The sequence below is a fragment of the Pseudophryne corroboree genome, chromosome 2 (genome assembly GCF_028390025.1).
Source record: "Pseudophryne corroboree isolate aPseCor3 chromosome 2, aPseCor3.hap2, whole genome shotgun sequence".
Lineage (NCBI taxonomy): Eukaryota > Metazoa > Chordata > Amphibia > Anura > Myobatrachidae > Pseudophryne > Pseudophryne corroboree.
The window spans coordinates 81,755,633-81,771,364 of record NC_086445.1 but is presented as its reverse complement, the minus strand read 5'-3'; the positions used below and the strand labels follow the sequence as shown (position 1 = coordinate 81,771,364).

The window sequence follows — 15,732 nt, the reverse complement described above, 5'->3', positions numbered from 1 at the left end:
ATGCTTACCTCCATGTCCCAATTTGCCCTTCTCACCAAGGGTACCTCAGGTTTGTGGTACAGAACTGTCACTATCAGTTTCAGACGCTGCCGTTTGGATTGTCCACGGCACTCCGGGTCTTTACCAAGGTAATGGCCGAAATGATGATTCTTCTTCGAAGAAAAGGCGTCTTAATTATCCCTTACTTGGACGATCTCCTGATAAGGGCAAGGTCCAGAGAACAGTTAGAGGTCGGAGTAGCACTATCTCAAGTAGTACTACGACAGCACGAATGGATTCTAAATATTCCAAAATCGCAGCTGATTCCGACGACACGTCTGCTGTTCCTAGGGATGATTCTGGACACAGTACAGAAAAAGGTGTTTCTCCCGGAGGAGAAAGCCAGGGAGTTATCCGACCTAGTCAGGAACCTCCTAAAACCAGGCCAAGTGTCAGTGCATCAATGCACAAGGGTCCTGGGAAAAATGGTGGCTTCTTACGAAGCGATTCCATTCGGCAGATTCCACGCAAGAACTTTTCAGTGGGATCTGCTGGACAAATGGTCCGGATCGCATCTTCAAATGCATCAGCGGATAACCCTGTCTCCAAGGACAAGGGTGTCTCTCCTGTGGTGGTTGCAGAGTGCTCATCTTCTAGAGGGCCGCAGATTCGGCATTCAGGACTGGGTCCTGGTGACCACGGATGCCAGCCTGAGAGGCTGGGGAGCAGTCACACAGGGAAGAAATTTCCAGGGCTTGTGGTCAAGCATGGAAACGTCACTTCACATAAATATCCTGGAACTAAGGGCCATTTACAATGCCCTAAGTCAGGCAAGGCCTCTGCTTCAGGGTCAGCCGGTGCTGATCCAGTCGGACAACATCACGGCAGTCGCCCACGTAAACAGACAGGGCGGCACAAGAAGCAGGAGGGCAATGACGGAAGTTGCAAGGATTCTTCGCTGGGCGGAAAATCATGTGATAGCACTGTCAGCAGTGTTCATTCCGGGAGTGGACAACTGGGAAGCAGACTTCCTCAGCAGACACGATCTCCACCCGGGGGAGTGGGGACTTCACCCAGAAGTCTTCCACATGATTGTGAACCGTTGGGAAAAACCAAAGGTGGACATGATGGCGTCCCGCCTCAACAAAAAACTGGACAGATATTGCGCCAGGTCAAGGGACCCTCAGGCAATAGTTGTGGACGCTCTGGTAACACCGTGGGTGTACCAGTCAGTGTATGTGTTCCCTCCTCTGCCTCTCATACCCAAGGTACTGAGAATCATAAGAAGGAGAGGAGTAAGGACTATACTCGTGGCTCCAGATTGGCCAAGAAGGACTTGGTACCCGGAACTTCAAGAGATGCTCACGGAAGACCCGTGGCCTCTACCTCTAAGAAAGGACCTGCTCCAGCAGGGACCATGTCTGTTCCAAGACTTACCGCGGCTGCGTTTGACGGCATGGCGGTTGAACGCCGGATCCTGAAGGAAAAAGGCATTCCGGATGAAGTCATCCCTACCCTGATCAAAGCCAGGAAGGATGTAACTGTGCAACATTATCACCGTATTTGGCGTAAATATGTTGCGTGGTGTGAGGCCAGGAAGGCCCCTACAGAGGAATTTCAACTGGGTCGTTTCCTGCATTTCCTGCAAACAGGACTGTCTATGGGCCTAAAATTAGGGTCCATTAAGGTTCAAATTTCGGCCCTGTCAATATTCTTCCAAAAAGAACTAGCTTCAGTTCCTGAAGTTCAGACGTTTGTCAAGGGGGTACTGCATATACAGCCTCCTTTTGTGCCTCCAGTGGCACCTTGGGATCTCAATGTAGTTTTGGGGTTCCTAAAATCACATTGGTTTGAACCACTCACCACTGTGGACTTAAAATATCTCACATGGAAAGTGGTAATGCTGTTAGCCCTGGCCTCAGCCAGGCGTGTCTCAGAATTGGCGGCTTTATCCTATAAAAGCCCTTACCTAATTTTTCATACGGACAGGGCAGAATTGAGGACTCGTCCTCAATTTCTCCCTAAGGTGGTTTCAGCATTTCACTTAAACCAGCCTATTGTGGTGCCTGCGGCTACTAGGGACTTGGAGGATTCCAAGTTGCTGGACGTAGTCAGGGCCCTGAAAATATATGTTTCCAGGACGGCTGGAGTCAGAAAATCTGACTCGCTGTTTATCCTGTATGCACCCAACAAGCTGGGTGCTCCTGCTTCTAAGCAGACTATTGCTCGTTGGATTTGTAGTACAATTCAGCTTGCACATTCTGTGGCAGGCCTGCCACAGCCAAAATCTGTAAAAGCCCATTCCACACGGAAAGTGGGCTCATCTTGGGCGGCTGCCCGAGGGGTCTCGGCTTTACAACTTTGCCGAGCAGCTACTTGGTCAGGGGCAAACACGTTTGCTAAATTCTACAAATTTGATACCCTGGCTGAGGAGGACCTGGAGTTCTCTCATTCGGTGCTGCAGAGTCATCCGCACTCTCCCGCCCGTTTGGGAGCTTTGGTATAATCCCCATGGTCCTTTCGGAGTCCCCAGCATCCACTAGGACGTCAGAGAAAATAAGAATTTACTTACCGATAATTCTATTTCTCATAGTCCGTAGTGGATGCTGGGCGCCCATCCCAAGTGCGGATTGTCTGCAATACTTGTACATAGTTATTGTTACAAAAAATCGGGTTATTATTGTTGTGAGCCATCTTTTCAGAGGCTCCTCTGTTATCATGCTGTTACCTGGGTTCAGATCACAAGTTGTACGGTGTGATTGGTGTGGCTGGTATGAGTCTTACCCGGGATTCAAAATCCTTCCTTATTGTGTACGCTCGTCCGGGCACAGTATCCTAACTGAGGCTTGGAGGAGGGTCATAGGGGGAGGAGCCAGTGCACACCAGGTAGTTCTAAAGCTTTTTACTTTTGTGCCCAGTCTCCTGCGGAGCCGCTATTCCCCATGGTCCTTTCGGAGTCCCCAGCATCCACTACGGACTATGAGAAATAGAATTATCGGTAAGTAAATTCTTATTATTAATAACGTTGATATTCACAATGTCGACACAAGAATGTCAACAAGGGCTAAATGTCTACAAGGGCATAAAGTTGACATTATGCAATGTCGACATTCACAATTCATTATATAGGCAATGAGAGAATGTTGCCATGATAATATTGTTGACATTGTAAATGTAAAATTTAAGGGTTAGGCTGTGATTAGGGTTAGGCTGTGATTAGGGTTAGGCTGTGATTAGGGTTAGGGTTAGGCTTTGATTAGGGTTAGGCTGTGATTAGGGTTAGGCTGTGATTAGGGTTAGGGTTAGTCTGTGATTAGAGTTAGGGTTAGGCTGTGATTAGGGTTAGGTTTTTGTTAGGATTAGGCTGTGATTAGAGTTAGGGTTAGGCTGTGATTAGAGTTAGGGTTAGGCTGTGATTAGGGTTAGGTTATTGTTAGGATTAGGCTGTGATTAGAGTTAGGGTTAGGCTGTGATTAGAGTTAGGGTTAGGCTGTGATTATGGTTAGGCTTTTGTTAGGGTTAGGCTGTGGTTAGGGTGTAGTTAGCGCTAGGCTGTGTTTAGGGTAAGGGTTAGAGTTAGGGAGTTGTTAGGGTTAGGCTGTGATTAGGGTTAAGGTTAGGCTGTGATTAGAGTTAGGGTTAGGCTGTGGTTAGGGTAAGGCTGTGATTAGGGTTAGGGTTAGGCTGTGATTAGAGTTAGGGGTAGGCTTTGATTAGGGTTAGGCTTTTGTTAGGGTTAGGCTATGATTAGGGTTAGGCTGTGGTTAGGGTGTGGTTGGCGTTAGGGTTAGGCTGTGTTTAGGGTAAGGGTTAGAGTTAGGGAGTTGTTAGGGTTATGCTGTGATTAGGGTTAAGGGTAGGCTGTGATTAGAGTTAGGGTTAGGCTGGGGTTAGGGTTAGGCTGTGATTAAGGTTAGGGTTAGGCTGCTATGAGGGTTAGGCTGTTAGGGTTAAGCTGTGATTAGGGTTTGGGCTGGGGTTAGGATTAGGCTGTGGTTAGGGTTAGGCTGTGTTTAGGGTGTGGTTAGCAATATGGTTAGATTGTGGGTAGGGTTAGGCTGTGATCAGGGTTAGGCTGTGGTTAGGTTTAGGGTTTGGGCTAGGCTGTGATTAGCCTTAGGGTTAGGCTGTGATTAGGGTGTGGTTAGCTTTAGGGTTTGGTTGTGGTTACAGTTAGGCTGTGGTTAGGGTTAGGCTATGATTAGGGTTTGGGCTAGGGTTAGGATTAGGCTGTGGTTAGGGTGTGGTTAGCATTAGGGTTAGATTGTGGGTAGGGTTAGGCCGTGATTAGGGTTAGGCTGTGGTTAGGTTTAGGGTTTGGGCTAGGCTGTGGTTAGCCTTAGGGTTAGGGCCAGGCTGTGGTTAGAGTGTGGTTTGCCTTAGGGTTAGGTTGTGGATAGGGTTAGGCTGTGGTTAGGGTTAGGCTGTTGTTAGGGTTAGGCTGTGATTAAGTTTTGGGCTAGGGTTAGGCTGTGGTTAGGTTGTGGTTAGCATTAGGGTTAGGCTGTAGGTAGGGTTAGGGTGTGATTAGCGTTAGGTTTAGGGTTTGGTCCAGGCTGTGGTTAGGCTGTGTTTAGAGTTAGGCTGTTGTTAGGGTTAGGCTGTGATTAGGGTTTGGTCTAGGGTTAGGGTTAGGCTGTGGTTACGGTGTGGTTAGCATTAGGGTTAGGCTGTGGTTAGGGTGTGGTTATCCTTAGGGTTAGGCTGTGTTTAGGGTGTGGTTAGCATTAGGGTTAGATTGTGGGTAGAGTTAGGCTGTGATTTGGGTTAGGCTTTGGTTAGGTTTAGTGTTTGGGATAGGCTGTGGTTAGCCTTAGGGTTAGGGTTAGGCTGTGGTTAGCCTTAGGGTTAGGTTGTGGTTAGGGTTAGGCTGTGGTTAGGGTGTGGTTAGCATTAGGGTTATGCTGTGGGTAGGGTTAGGGTGTGATTAGGGTTAGGCAGTGGTTAGGTTTAGGGTTTGGGCCAGGCTGTGGTTAGGCTGTGTTTAGAGTTTGGCTTTGTTAGGGTTAGGCTGTGATTAGGGTTTGGTCTAGGGTTAGGTTAGGCCATGGTTAGGGTGTGGTTAGCATTAGGGTTAGGCTGTGGTTAGGGTGTGGTTAGCATTAGGGTTAGGCTGTGGGTAGGGTTAGGGTGTGATTAGGGTTATGATGTAATTAGGGCTAGGGTTTGGGTTAGGCTGTGGTTAGCGTTAGGTTGTGGTTAGGGTTAGGCATACCTCAGCAAATCTCATGGATGACAAGCCGTCCATTCAGAACATCTCAATATTCTGATTGTTGATATCCTGAACGTTGACACATACTGTTACACTACTTGGATATGAGAATAATAAGAGCCTACTGGTAAAACATTGTTCTCTTTCGCAGCGATGCAGCTGGACAAGATATTTCAAATTGAGAACAATGTGCGGCCTTTCCACCAGACCGCTTTACCTAGAAACAGCTTCCTGACGAAACCCGACCATTACTCCAGACATCGGGGAATGAGAGGTGAGACCATGAGATTTTGGGAACTATGGGCCCAATTCAGGTTGGATTGCAATACACGATCCAACCGCAAAAATTACTAAAAGGATGCGGGCGCATGTGCAGGGCCCATCGTACGCATGCAGCCGCATTTACTGCAGGTGCCCGTAGAAAGTGCGAACACCTCTGCCTGTCAGTCAGGCAGAGGTGTTCGCGGGGCGGGGGGCGGCAACACTCCATTTGCAAGCCGGAGGCGGAGGGTTGCGGGGGGGCGTGGCTAAGAAACAGGGGCATACCGGTGTGAACAGGGGTCATGATGGGGGTGGCTACGTAACGTCACATGCAGCTGCCACAATCAAAATTGGCGGCGGGCCTCCTGTGGCCGCAGCCAAGCTGTGCCGGCAGGAAGTTTCCTTAATTTTAGGGATCAAGCAGAAATTGTGGTGCGATCACAATATCTGCTTGGTCAATGGCAGGGGGGGTTTGTGGTCAGCTTAGCAGAATTTGCAAACCCTACTGAATCGAGCCCTATGGACGACAGTTACTTAAAGTTACCATATATTCCAGTGTATCGCTGAGCAAACAGCAGCATTTCCTATTTACAGATGTGTCATTTTACATGGCGGGGCCTATTCTATGCGTACACTCTCGCTATGCATTCACTTCAATGGGAGCTGGAGTGCACATGCCGCCCATTGAAGTCTATGGGAGCCGGCTAGCTAAGCATACAGGGCAGTATGCCGCACTGTGTACACATCGCGGTCCCGCTACAGAACGCTGCTATACACAGCAAACTGTAGTGGGACACATCTGTAGTTATCAAAGTGCTGAAACCAAACTTGCCAATTCTAACAGACTGTCTACAGTGGAAGGAGTAAGATAGCATCGCGGGTTCAATGTCTTCAGCCACAGTTACAAAAAAAGTTACAAAGTTATTAAAGTGGAGAGCATCAACTATCATAGCCTAAAAGTGATATATTAATCAAATGTAAGGGACATACAGCCTAAGGAGCTAAATAGGTATTTGTTGTTCTATACGCTTTATGTTTTGGAGGTTCATATACAGGGAAATTGTATGTTTCATCAAGTTCCACTTAGTTATGGTGCAAGGTTGAAAAGGATTGTAAAACGCGTTGGTTCCGTTTCTGAGTTGGATGCAGAGTGGTCACAACTGCAACAGCCCGATTTACTACCTGATGCTAAGGTGAGTATTCATATGGCTTCCCCGCCGGTCCAGTATGATTTCCCAATGGACAAGATGCCATCGATCAGAATACCGACAGCGCCATCCCAACCATCTGAATCTTGACAGCCCCCTGTAAAGTACCCTAACCCTCCCCTGCCCCCTACCCTAACCCTCCCTTGTGGGTGCCTATACTTAACCCTGCACGGTGGTGCCTAACCCTAACTCTCTCATGTGGTGCCAAACCCTAACCCTCCCTTCCCTGCAGCTGAAACCTAACCCTCCCCGCTTGGTACCTAACCCTAACCTCCCTTCTTATGCCTAAACCTAACTTCCCACCCCCCTGCGGCACGTCCAGCTGGAAGGACATTTGGGATTCCGGCTGTCGGTATTTTGACACTGGTATCCCGAGCAGCGTCGATATCTAGATGCTGGGCTTGTGGTGTCCTTTGGGATCCCGGCAACGGTATATTGACCGCCACGATACCGTCCTTTGGGAACTTAACTGCATCCCTTCCCTGCAACTGTTATCATTATCATGGGCACCTACTGTACACCAGCCCCATGCCGGCTGCAAATAACCATCAGAAACAGGCATCCCTTCTTTTTATGCATTGCATCACACTAATGGAAAAATCACCCATGTCGGCACATCCCCCAAGACTGATCTTTTCTGTGTATTTGCAAGGTAGCTGCCCAATTGCCAACCAGAAACGCCCAATACACAGTCGGGGAGAACCCGTCCACGCACCTACAGAGTGATTTGCTCTCTCTCTGGGGTGTAGCTAGGTGCCATGGTGCCCGGAGTAAGGGTATGTTTCAGCACCCACTTCCCTGTACTGAATTGGTTTCATGTTACATTTGAAAAGAAAAAAATATTTCCAAATCCTAAATCGGTGACAGGGCTGGTTCTAGAACTTGTGGATCTCAGAGCGTAAATTTCCTTTGGGTGCTCCCCATGTTTAAATAGGGACAGTGCGTGCCAAAGGTGTGCAACAAAAATATAGGGGTGAGGCTTCATGGGGAAGGGTGTGGCCAAAGAATGGTACTAATTCAGATTACACTGCACAGTATTGTCCGTTATTCACATTACAGCACACAATAGTACCCCTTACACACTTTACGCAACACAGTAGAGCCCCTTATACACGTTACGACACTCAGTAGAGCCCCTTATACACATTACAAATCACAGTAGAACCGCTTATACATGTTATGCCACAGTAGAGCCTCTTATACACATTACCCCCCATAGTAAAGCCCCTTATACAGGTTACATCACTCAGCAGAGCCCCTTATACATGTTACACCACATTAGAGTCATTTATACCCCTTTGACACCGCCAATGCCAGATCCCATCCGGGAATTGGAAACGGGTCCTTGCATCAACCCGGGATCCTGTTCACGCTGCAACTGACCCAGTAATCAACCCGGGAATAACTCTGCTTTATTCCTGGGTTGAATTACCGGGTCAGGCGACCTGGGAATTCGACCATGGCCCTTTCACACAGCACACCGACTCTTGTCGACCCGGTAATATGCTGGGTCGATACCAGGTTATTTGTGCGGTGTGAAAGGGGTATTATATATGTTATGCCACAGTAGAGTATGTATACATGTTACTCTGCAGATTCTTATGCAGAGAGAGGTGCTGCAGCAGCAGCTGGGCCAGAGAGAGGTGCTGTAGCAACCGGGACAGAGATGGGTGCTACAAAGCCAGGCCAGAGAGGAGTGCTGCAGCAGCCGGGGCAGAAAGAGGTGCTGCAGCAGCAAGCACAGACAGTGGAGTAGCAGGACAAGAGTAACCCTGCTGCACAACTACAAGCAGACAGTGAGACATATAAAGAGGGCGGCAGAACTCCGGCATGTGTCAGTATCGCAGTGCGCCCTCTCACTCTTCCGGCGCCCGGAGCTTGCGCTCCACCAGAGCCACCCTCGCTACACCCCTGTCCTCTCTGTACCTTCTTCCCAGTGATATTCAGGTGGATGGCGCATCTACTTCCAGAGCGCCAGAGACTTTGCTTTCCATATGTGGCGCTATCATTCTGTGTGCTCTGCATACCCTCCACCATTATAGATATGCCTATAGGTGCCCCCCCCCCCCTCAAGTTACGGGTTGATTCAAGATTTATACAGTAGTAGCTTCAGACTCTAGATAAATCTTCAGACACTTCATTTTATTAATTTCTGAAATGATTTCACTGAATTATAACTGTTTCCAGAACTAGTTATAACTTAGGAAAATAGCCTTAATAATGCTGTTCCCATATCTGCAGACGCAGGGCATCTAGCATGTTACCTGCCTTTTAGGCCCATAGATAAATTCTTATGACCCCATAGAAATAAGTCTCTTTTATAAATAGCACTGAATCAATAATTCATTTTTGCACTTGCCAAGGGCGTGGCCTGCAGCCTTTGTCACGTGATCTGTCTGCCTTTATACACACGTCACACAGGCCATTCAAATTTGTCAGGCAGGATTCTTTGTGAAAAGAACGAAATACAAAACAAGCTAAAATATAAAGCCAAAAACACCGTACAGATGTGTCCTACTATACTGTGCTTCAAGTCTCGCCAAACAGTCCCTCTCGCTCGCCAAGTCCCATGTGACTTTTTCTCTCACAATGTGCATCTTATTTGCATAGTTAAAACAACCAGAAACAACAAACTTATGTTGCTAGTGTACACTGGGGGTCATTCCGAGTTCATTGTAGCTGTGCTAAATTTAGCACAGCTACGGTCGTTAACTCAGACATGCGGGGGGACGCCCAGCACAGGGCTAGTCCACCCCGCATGCCAGTGCCGCCCCCCCCCCCCCCCCGCACAAATACAAAAGCATCGCACAGAGGCGATGCCTTTGTATTTGAGGAGTAACTCCCGGCCAGCGCAGCTCCTGCGGCTGGCCGGGAGTTGCTCGTCGCTCACGCTGGCCGCAGCGGCTGCGTGACACGTCACGCAGCCGCCGCGGGCCGCCCCCCCCAACGGTCCGGCCACGCCTGCGTTGGCCGGGCCGCTCCCCCTAAATGGCGGCTTAACGCCGCCGTTCAGCCCCCACCCGCCTAGCGTCCGCCCTTGTCTCAGGGGCGATCGCTTGGTAACGAAAACTGCCATGCGCTGGCGCACTACGGCGCCGGCGCATGGGCAGTTCCAACCCGATCGCTGCGCTGCGACAAACTGCAGCGAGCGATCGGGTCGGAATGACCCCCACTGTGCTGTGCGGTTTGTGTCATATGTACATATGTGTGCGATTGAGTCTGTAGCTGTGGGAAAAGGGCTCCAATGCGAGAGGCTGCGGCTTTTCCCAAAGCCAAGTTCTGCGATTCTGTACGTGTGTTATACCAAATCCTGCGCAGCTAAAGAGGCAGCGTAATATCTCTAGTACATTGGTGGTCATTCCGAGTTGATCGGTCGCTAGCAGTTTTTAGCAGCCGTGCAAACGCATTGTTGCCGCCCACTGAGGAGTGTATTTTCGCTTTGCAGAAGTGCGAACGCCTGTGCAGCAGAGCGCCTGCAAAATCATTTTGTGCAAAACAAGACCAGCCCTGAACTTTTCGTGTGCGTTGATTCTAACATTGGAGGTTGGCTTTTGACGTAACACACCCACCCAGCGTTCACCCAGCCACGCCTGCGTTTTCCCTGGTACGCCTGCGTTTTTCTAAGCACTCCCTCAAAATGGTCAGTTACCACCCAGAAACGCCCCTTTCCTGTCAATCTTCTTGCAGCCGCCAGTGCGAATGAAAACGTCGCTAGAACCTGTGCAAAACCACAAAGGCCTTTGAACCCGTACGTCGCGCGTGCGCAATGCGGTGCATACGCATGCGCAGAAATGCTGATTTTTAGCCTGATCGCTGCGCTGCAAACAACGGCAGCTAGCGATCAACTCGGAATGACCCCTATTGTGAGCAGCTGTTCACTGCGTCTGCGATTCGACTAAGAATGATATTGTGCGCTGCTTGTCTCAAAGCGTTGCAGTCACGCCAGGTGTCTCACGGAGCGTATGAGGACACATCTGTATGTAAGGTGCTACATAATAGTGTTATAATGACATTTTATCTGTAGAGGAGCGGTTGATCGCAAGAACACAGCTCAAGTGGATGTGTTATTATCAGACTGATTATAATCATAACAAACAAAAAATGAAAGAATGTCTCTTTGTTGGCACACATCAAGAAATTAATTTTAAAATATAACTTATTATATCAATTAAGAGTCGTCCAATCACAAAATAAAAACATTACATCTATATACAAATATGAATATAAGTGGTCATTCCGAGTTGTTCGCTCGTTGCCGTTTTTCGCAACGGAGCGATTAGGTGGAAAATGTGCATGCACATGGTACGCAGCGCGCATGCGTTAAGTAATTTAACACAAAACTTTAGATTTACACAAGCTCGAGCGACGTTTTTTCAGCGCTCGAGTGATGGTAGGCCCTCATTCCGAGTTGTTCGCTCGCTAGCTGCTTTTAGCAGCATTGCACACGCTAGGCCGCCGCCCTCTTGGAGTGTATTTTAGCTTAGCAGAATTGCGAACTAAAGATTAGCAGAACTGCTACTAAATAATTCTTTGCAGTTTCTGAGTAGTTCCGGACCTAGGGGGTCATTCCGAGTTGTTCGCTCGTTGCCGATTTTCGCTATGCTGCGATTTGTTGCAAAATGCGCATGCGCAAGGCACACAGGGCGCATGCGCTTAGTTATTTAACTAAAAACTTTGTAGATTTGCTGTGGATTCTGCGGCGCTTTTCAGTCGCACTGCTGATCGGTGAATGATTGACAGGAAATGGGCGTTTCTGGGTGGTAACTGAGCGTTTTCCGGGAGTGTGCTAAAAAACGCAGGCGTGTCAGGGAAAAACGCGGGAGTGTCTGGAGAAACGGGGGAGTGGCTGGCCGAATGCAGGGCGTGTTTGTGACATCAAACCAGGAACTAAACGGACTGAGCTGATCGCAATCTGTGAGTAGGTCCGGAGCTACTCAGAAACTGCAAAGAATTATTTAGTAGTAGTTCTGCTAATCTTTCACTCGCAATTCTGTTAAGCGAAGATACACTCCCAGAGGGCGGCGGCCTAGCGTGTGCAATGCTGCTAAAATCAGCAAGCAAGCGAACAACTCAGAATGAGGGCCCTACTCACAGATTGCGATCAGCTCCGTCCGTTTAGTTCCTGGTTTGACGTCACAAACACGCCCTGCGTTCGGCCAGCCACTCCCCCGTTTCTCCAGACACTCCCGCGTTTTTCCCTGACACGCCTGCGTTTTTTAGCACACTCCCGGAAAACGCTCAGTTACCACCCAGAAACGCCCATTTCCTGTCAATCATTCACCGATCAGCAGTGCGACTGAAAAGCGCCGCAGAATCCACAGCAAATCTACGAAGTTTTTAGTTAAATAACTAAACGCATGCGCCCTGTGTGCCTTGCGCATGCGCATTTTGCAACAAATCGCAGCATAGCGAAAATCGGCAACAAGCGAACAACTCGGAATTACCCCCCGTAGTGTGATTGACAGGAAGTGGGTGTTTCTGGGCGGAAACTGGCCGTTTTCAGGGAGTGTGCTAAAAAACGCAGGCGTGCCAGGTAAAAACGCAGGAGTGGCTGGGGAAACGGGGGAGTGGCTGGCCGAATGCAGGGCGTGTTTGTGACGTCAAACCAGGAACTAAACGGACCGAGGTGATCGCAGAAACTGCAAAGAATTATTTAGTAGCAATTCTGCTAATCTCTCGTTCGCTATTCTTCTAAGCTAAGATACACTCCCAAAGGGCGGCGGCCTAGCGTGTGCAATGCTGCTAAAAGCAGCTAGCGAGCGAACAACTCGGAATGAGGGCCATAGTGTATAAAGTTATATTAAAATCAGGGCCGCTACGATAGAGACACATTATATAAAATATTCAGTTTATTAAAGTGTGGTAAATACAATACATAATAGCCACCTGCATAATTTACAATTTATTACATATGTATTAGTAGATGGCTGTATACAACTGACAAGTTATAAGTGGCATTAGATTGAATAAACAAATAATGCCTACCCTATAATAATATCAATATACTGTGAAATCACAGGCTTGCCTAATCCAGCAAATACAATAACAAATTGTAACATTCTTGATAAATACATGGGGGTCTATTCATGAAGCAGTGAAAAGTGTGGAGAAGTGAGCCTGTGGAGTAGTTGCCCATGGCAACCAATCAGCTGCTCTGTATCATTTTATAGTATGCAAATTACAAATGTTACTTCAATGTTGATTGGTTGCCATGGGCATCTTCTGCACTGGTTCACTTCTCCACACTTTTCACTGCTTTATGAATAGACCCCATGCAGGGCCGGATTAACAATGGGGCGGATGGAGCTGCAGCTCCAGGCCCCCCATTGAAAATAGGCCCACAGTCCTGCATGCCAGTCTGAAGTGCCAGGCGCCTGCCACAACAAATCACATACATGTATGCAGTGCGCCCCGGCTTACCCCTCTCTGCTAGCCGCCGCCGCTAAAGGCAAGTCGCAGGGTACCAGCTGCAGTGTGTATACGCTAGCGGCGCCCGACTCCTGCTGTCCCCGGATCTCCCTTCTAGTTCTTCCTTTCTGTGCCCTGCGTGTGGAGAGACGTCATCATGTCATGACGTCTCTGCTTATGCGGCGCCGCGGTGGAGCCGGGGAGCACAGTCAAAAAAAAGCAGCCGGCTTCAGTCTTCTGTGCCGGAAGGGCACTCTTTCCATTCTCACCATGCAGCCAGCAGGCCCTGCAGCAGGCGCCCGGCCCCAAGCTGCTCCAGGCACAAAGTATAGACCTGCTTCCCCCCCCATTCAACATGCAAGAAGAGAGAGCTCAGCAGCATTCAGAGAAGCCATATGAAGAAGGAACCTGCGGCCCTGGAGCAACTCCTCTGCCTCCAGTCACATTCAGCACAAGTAAAAGTAAGGTAAATGAAGTATAAATGTATATTGGTGCTTCTCCTGCAGGTGATATATGTGATATGTGCATATATAGCTGTCTTTAGGGATAATTGGTCAAGTGTTCCCCAGGATATTGATACATAGTAAATAATATAGGTTTTTGTGTCCCTGGTGCTTTAGAGCACAGTATCATATGGGTTGGGTATGTGTGACCAGCGGTCCGGAGACCACCGGTCACAATATCAATGCTGGGATCCCTGCTGTTAGATAGCTAGCCAGCAAGGGCGGTGAGCGCAACAAAGCCCCTTGTGGGCTTGGTGGCTTGCTACGCTCGCCATAGGTTCTATTCCCATTCTATGGATGTCATAGACACCCATGAGTGGGAATAGTCCCTGTTGGACGGCATGCCGACTGGCGGGATATTCAGGGTTCGGGATCCCAGCATCAGTATTGTGACTGCCGGTCACATAACCGCATCCCTGACAAATAAATTACTTTCTATATGGAATACATACTGGCCAAAAATATTTATTTAAAAAAATAAATACATTCATTGAATGCACAAAGATTCTTCTTATTAACAGACGTTTATTTATTTATTAACAGTTTCTTATATATTTCAGCAAATTCCGTTGCTCTTTACGTTTGCATACAAACTGGCTGTGCAAGCAACTATTAAAGAGAAATTATATATCTTATAAAAAATAATAGTTTAATATCACCTTTAAAAATATCACTTTGTTTAACAAGAGACATCAAAGGACTTATCTTGATACTCAAAATCCACCGCATTAATACAAAAAATATGTGACCAGTGCTAATATGGTTCACTTTGTAGATACATTGTGGTCAATCCTATTAGTCGCAATGATTTTGTGGGAGCGAATAATCGCGGCAGAAGCCGCACTTTAGGAGCTCACACAAAAGTGCTCACTGCCCCACAGAGCTCAGAGCATTTTGGCGCGAATTCAACCTGAGGTCATCTCATGAAGGTTGCGAGATCGGGTGCCGTTGCCAGTGTTAAAACACGCCCTTCGCAGATAATAGGATCGACCCCATAGTCATGACCCTGAGGAAGATCAGTACTGGGTGAAACATGTAGGCCAGTTACCTGCACCCCCTCTCGCCCTTCCCCCTCCCCCCTGTCCAGACACACCACCAGCAAGTTAGCAGCAAAGAGCCACTGAGCCTGCAGCTGCTCCCATAGTCATACCAGGAAGAAAGACCCAGGAACAGCAACGGGACTCGCAGAGCTGAAGAAGAAAGGCTACAGCTGCCCAGAGGGGGATCTTCAACCACAAGCGGAACAGCGCATCACATCCTAAGGTACCATACGGTTTGCAAATGAAGCAGTACAAATCTGCACTACAGTACATGCTGCAGAAAGACTGTATTCAGAACCTATGATTAGGGAGGTAAAGGTGCACCCCATATAGAGACTTTAAGACAGAGGTTCCCAAATGTGGTCTTAAAGGCACCCTAATTGTCCAAGTTTTAAAGATATCCATGACTCAGCACAAATGGTTAAATCATGTTGACTGAGGTACTGTACTGATTAAGTGGCCTGTGGCCAAGCATGGATATACTTAAAACATGGACTGTTAGGGTGCCTTGAGGTCAGCGTTTGCAAACCTCTTCTTTAAGACACAGAAATAGCGTTATGCAGAACCCCTATACAGCTCAAAAAACCCTATCGAATTTGCTCCACGGAGCTTTACACGGTACTGTACAATGTCAAAACAATGTATCTAGGAAGTGACACATTAGCACTGGTCACTTTACTGATATTTAGTATCAATGCAGTGGATTTTTTGAGTAACAAGATTATACGGGATGTGTTTGGCATCCCAGCGGTCAGGATACCAGCGGTCATGCGACCCGAAACCGCCGCCGAAACACTGACCACGGGATCCCATAGGTAAGTATCTGGGTGGGTATTAGGGTTAAGGCCCAGGGGTGTAAGCTTGTGGTTAGGCATTAGGGGTTTAGGGTTAGACACTAGAGGGGCGGTTAGCCGTAGCCTCCAACCCTTGCAATTTAGAACTAGCTGCCACCAAAGGAGGGTTAGGGTAGGGTGGGGGGGTGGGGGATAGCTTACTTACCCCCCAAAACTGTCGGGATTCTTGATTTCGGGATGCCAGGGTTGGTCATGTGACCGCCGGCATCCCGAATGGCGGGATAATGTATCACACCTGATGATACCTTTTGATGTCGTTAAACACTG

At 48.3% G+C, this 15,732-nt stretch overlaps 1 protein-coding gene across 3 annotated transcripts in view; it reads left to right on the top strand.

Annotated features, from left to right (window-relative positions):
• The window catches only part of LOC135050525 (uncharacterized), a 145,947-nt gene that overhangs the window by 49,076 nt on the left and 81,139 nt on the right, over nt 1–15,732 (top strand). For all 3 annotated transcript variants that reach the window (XM_063956998.1, XM_063956997.1, XM_063956996.1), the window contains one exon: nt 5,343–5,465. In XM_063956998.1, the coding sequence (XP_063813068.1) occupies nt 5,343–5,465 (123 nt within the window). The remainder of the gene's footprint in view (nt 1–5,342; nt 5,466–15,732) is intronic.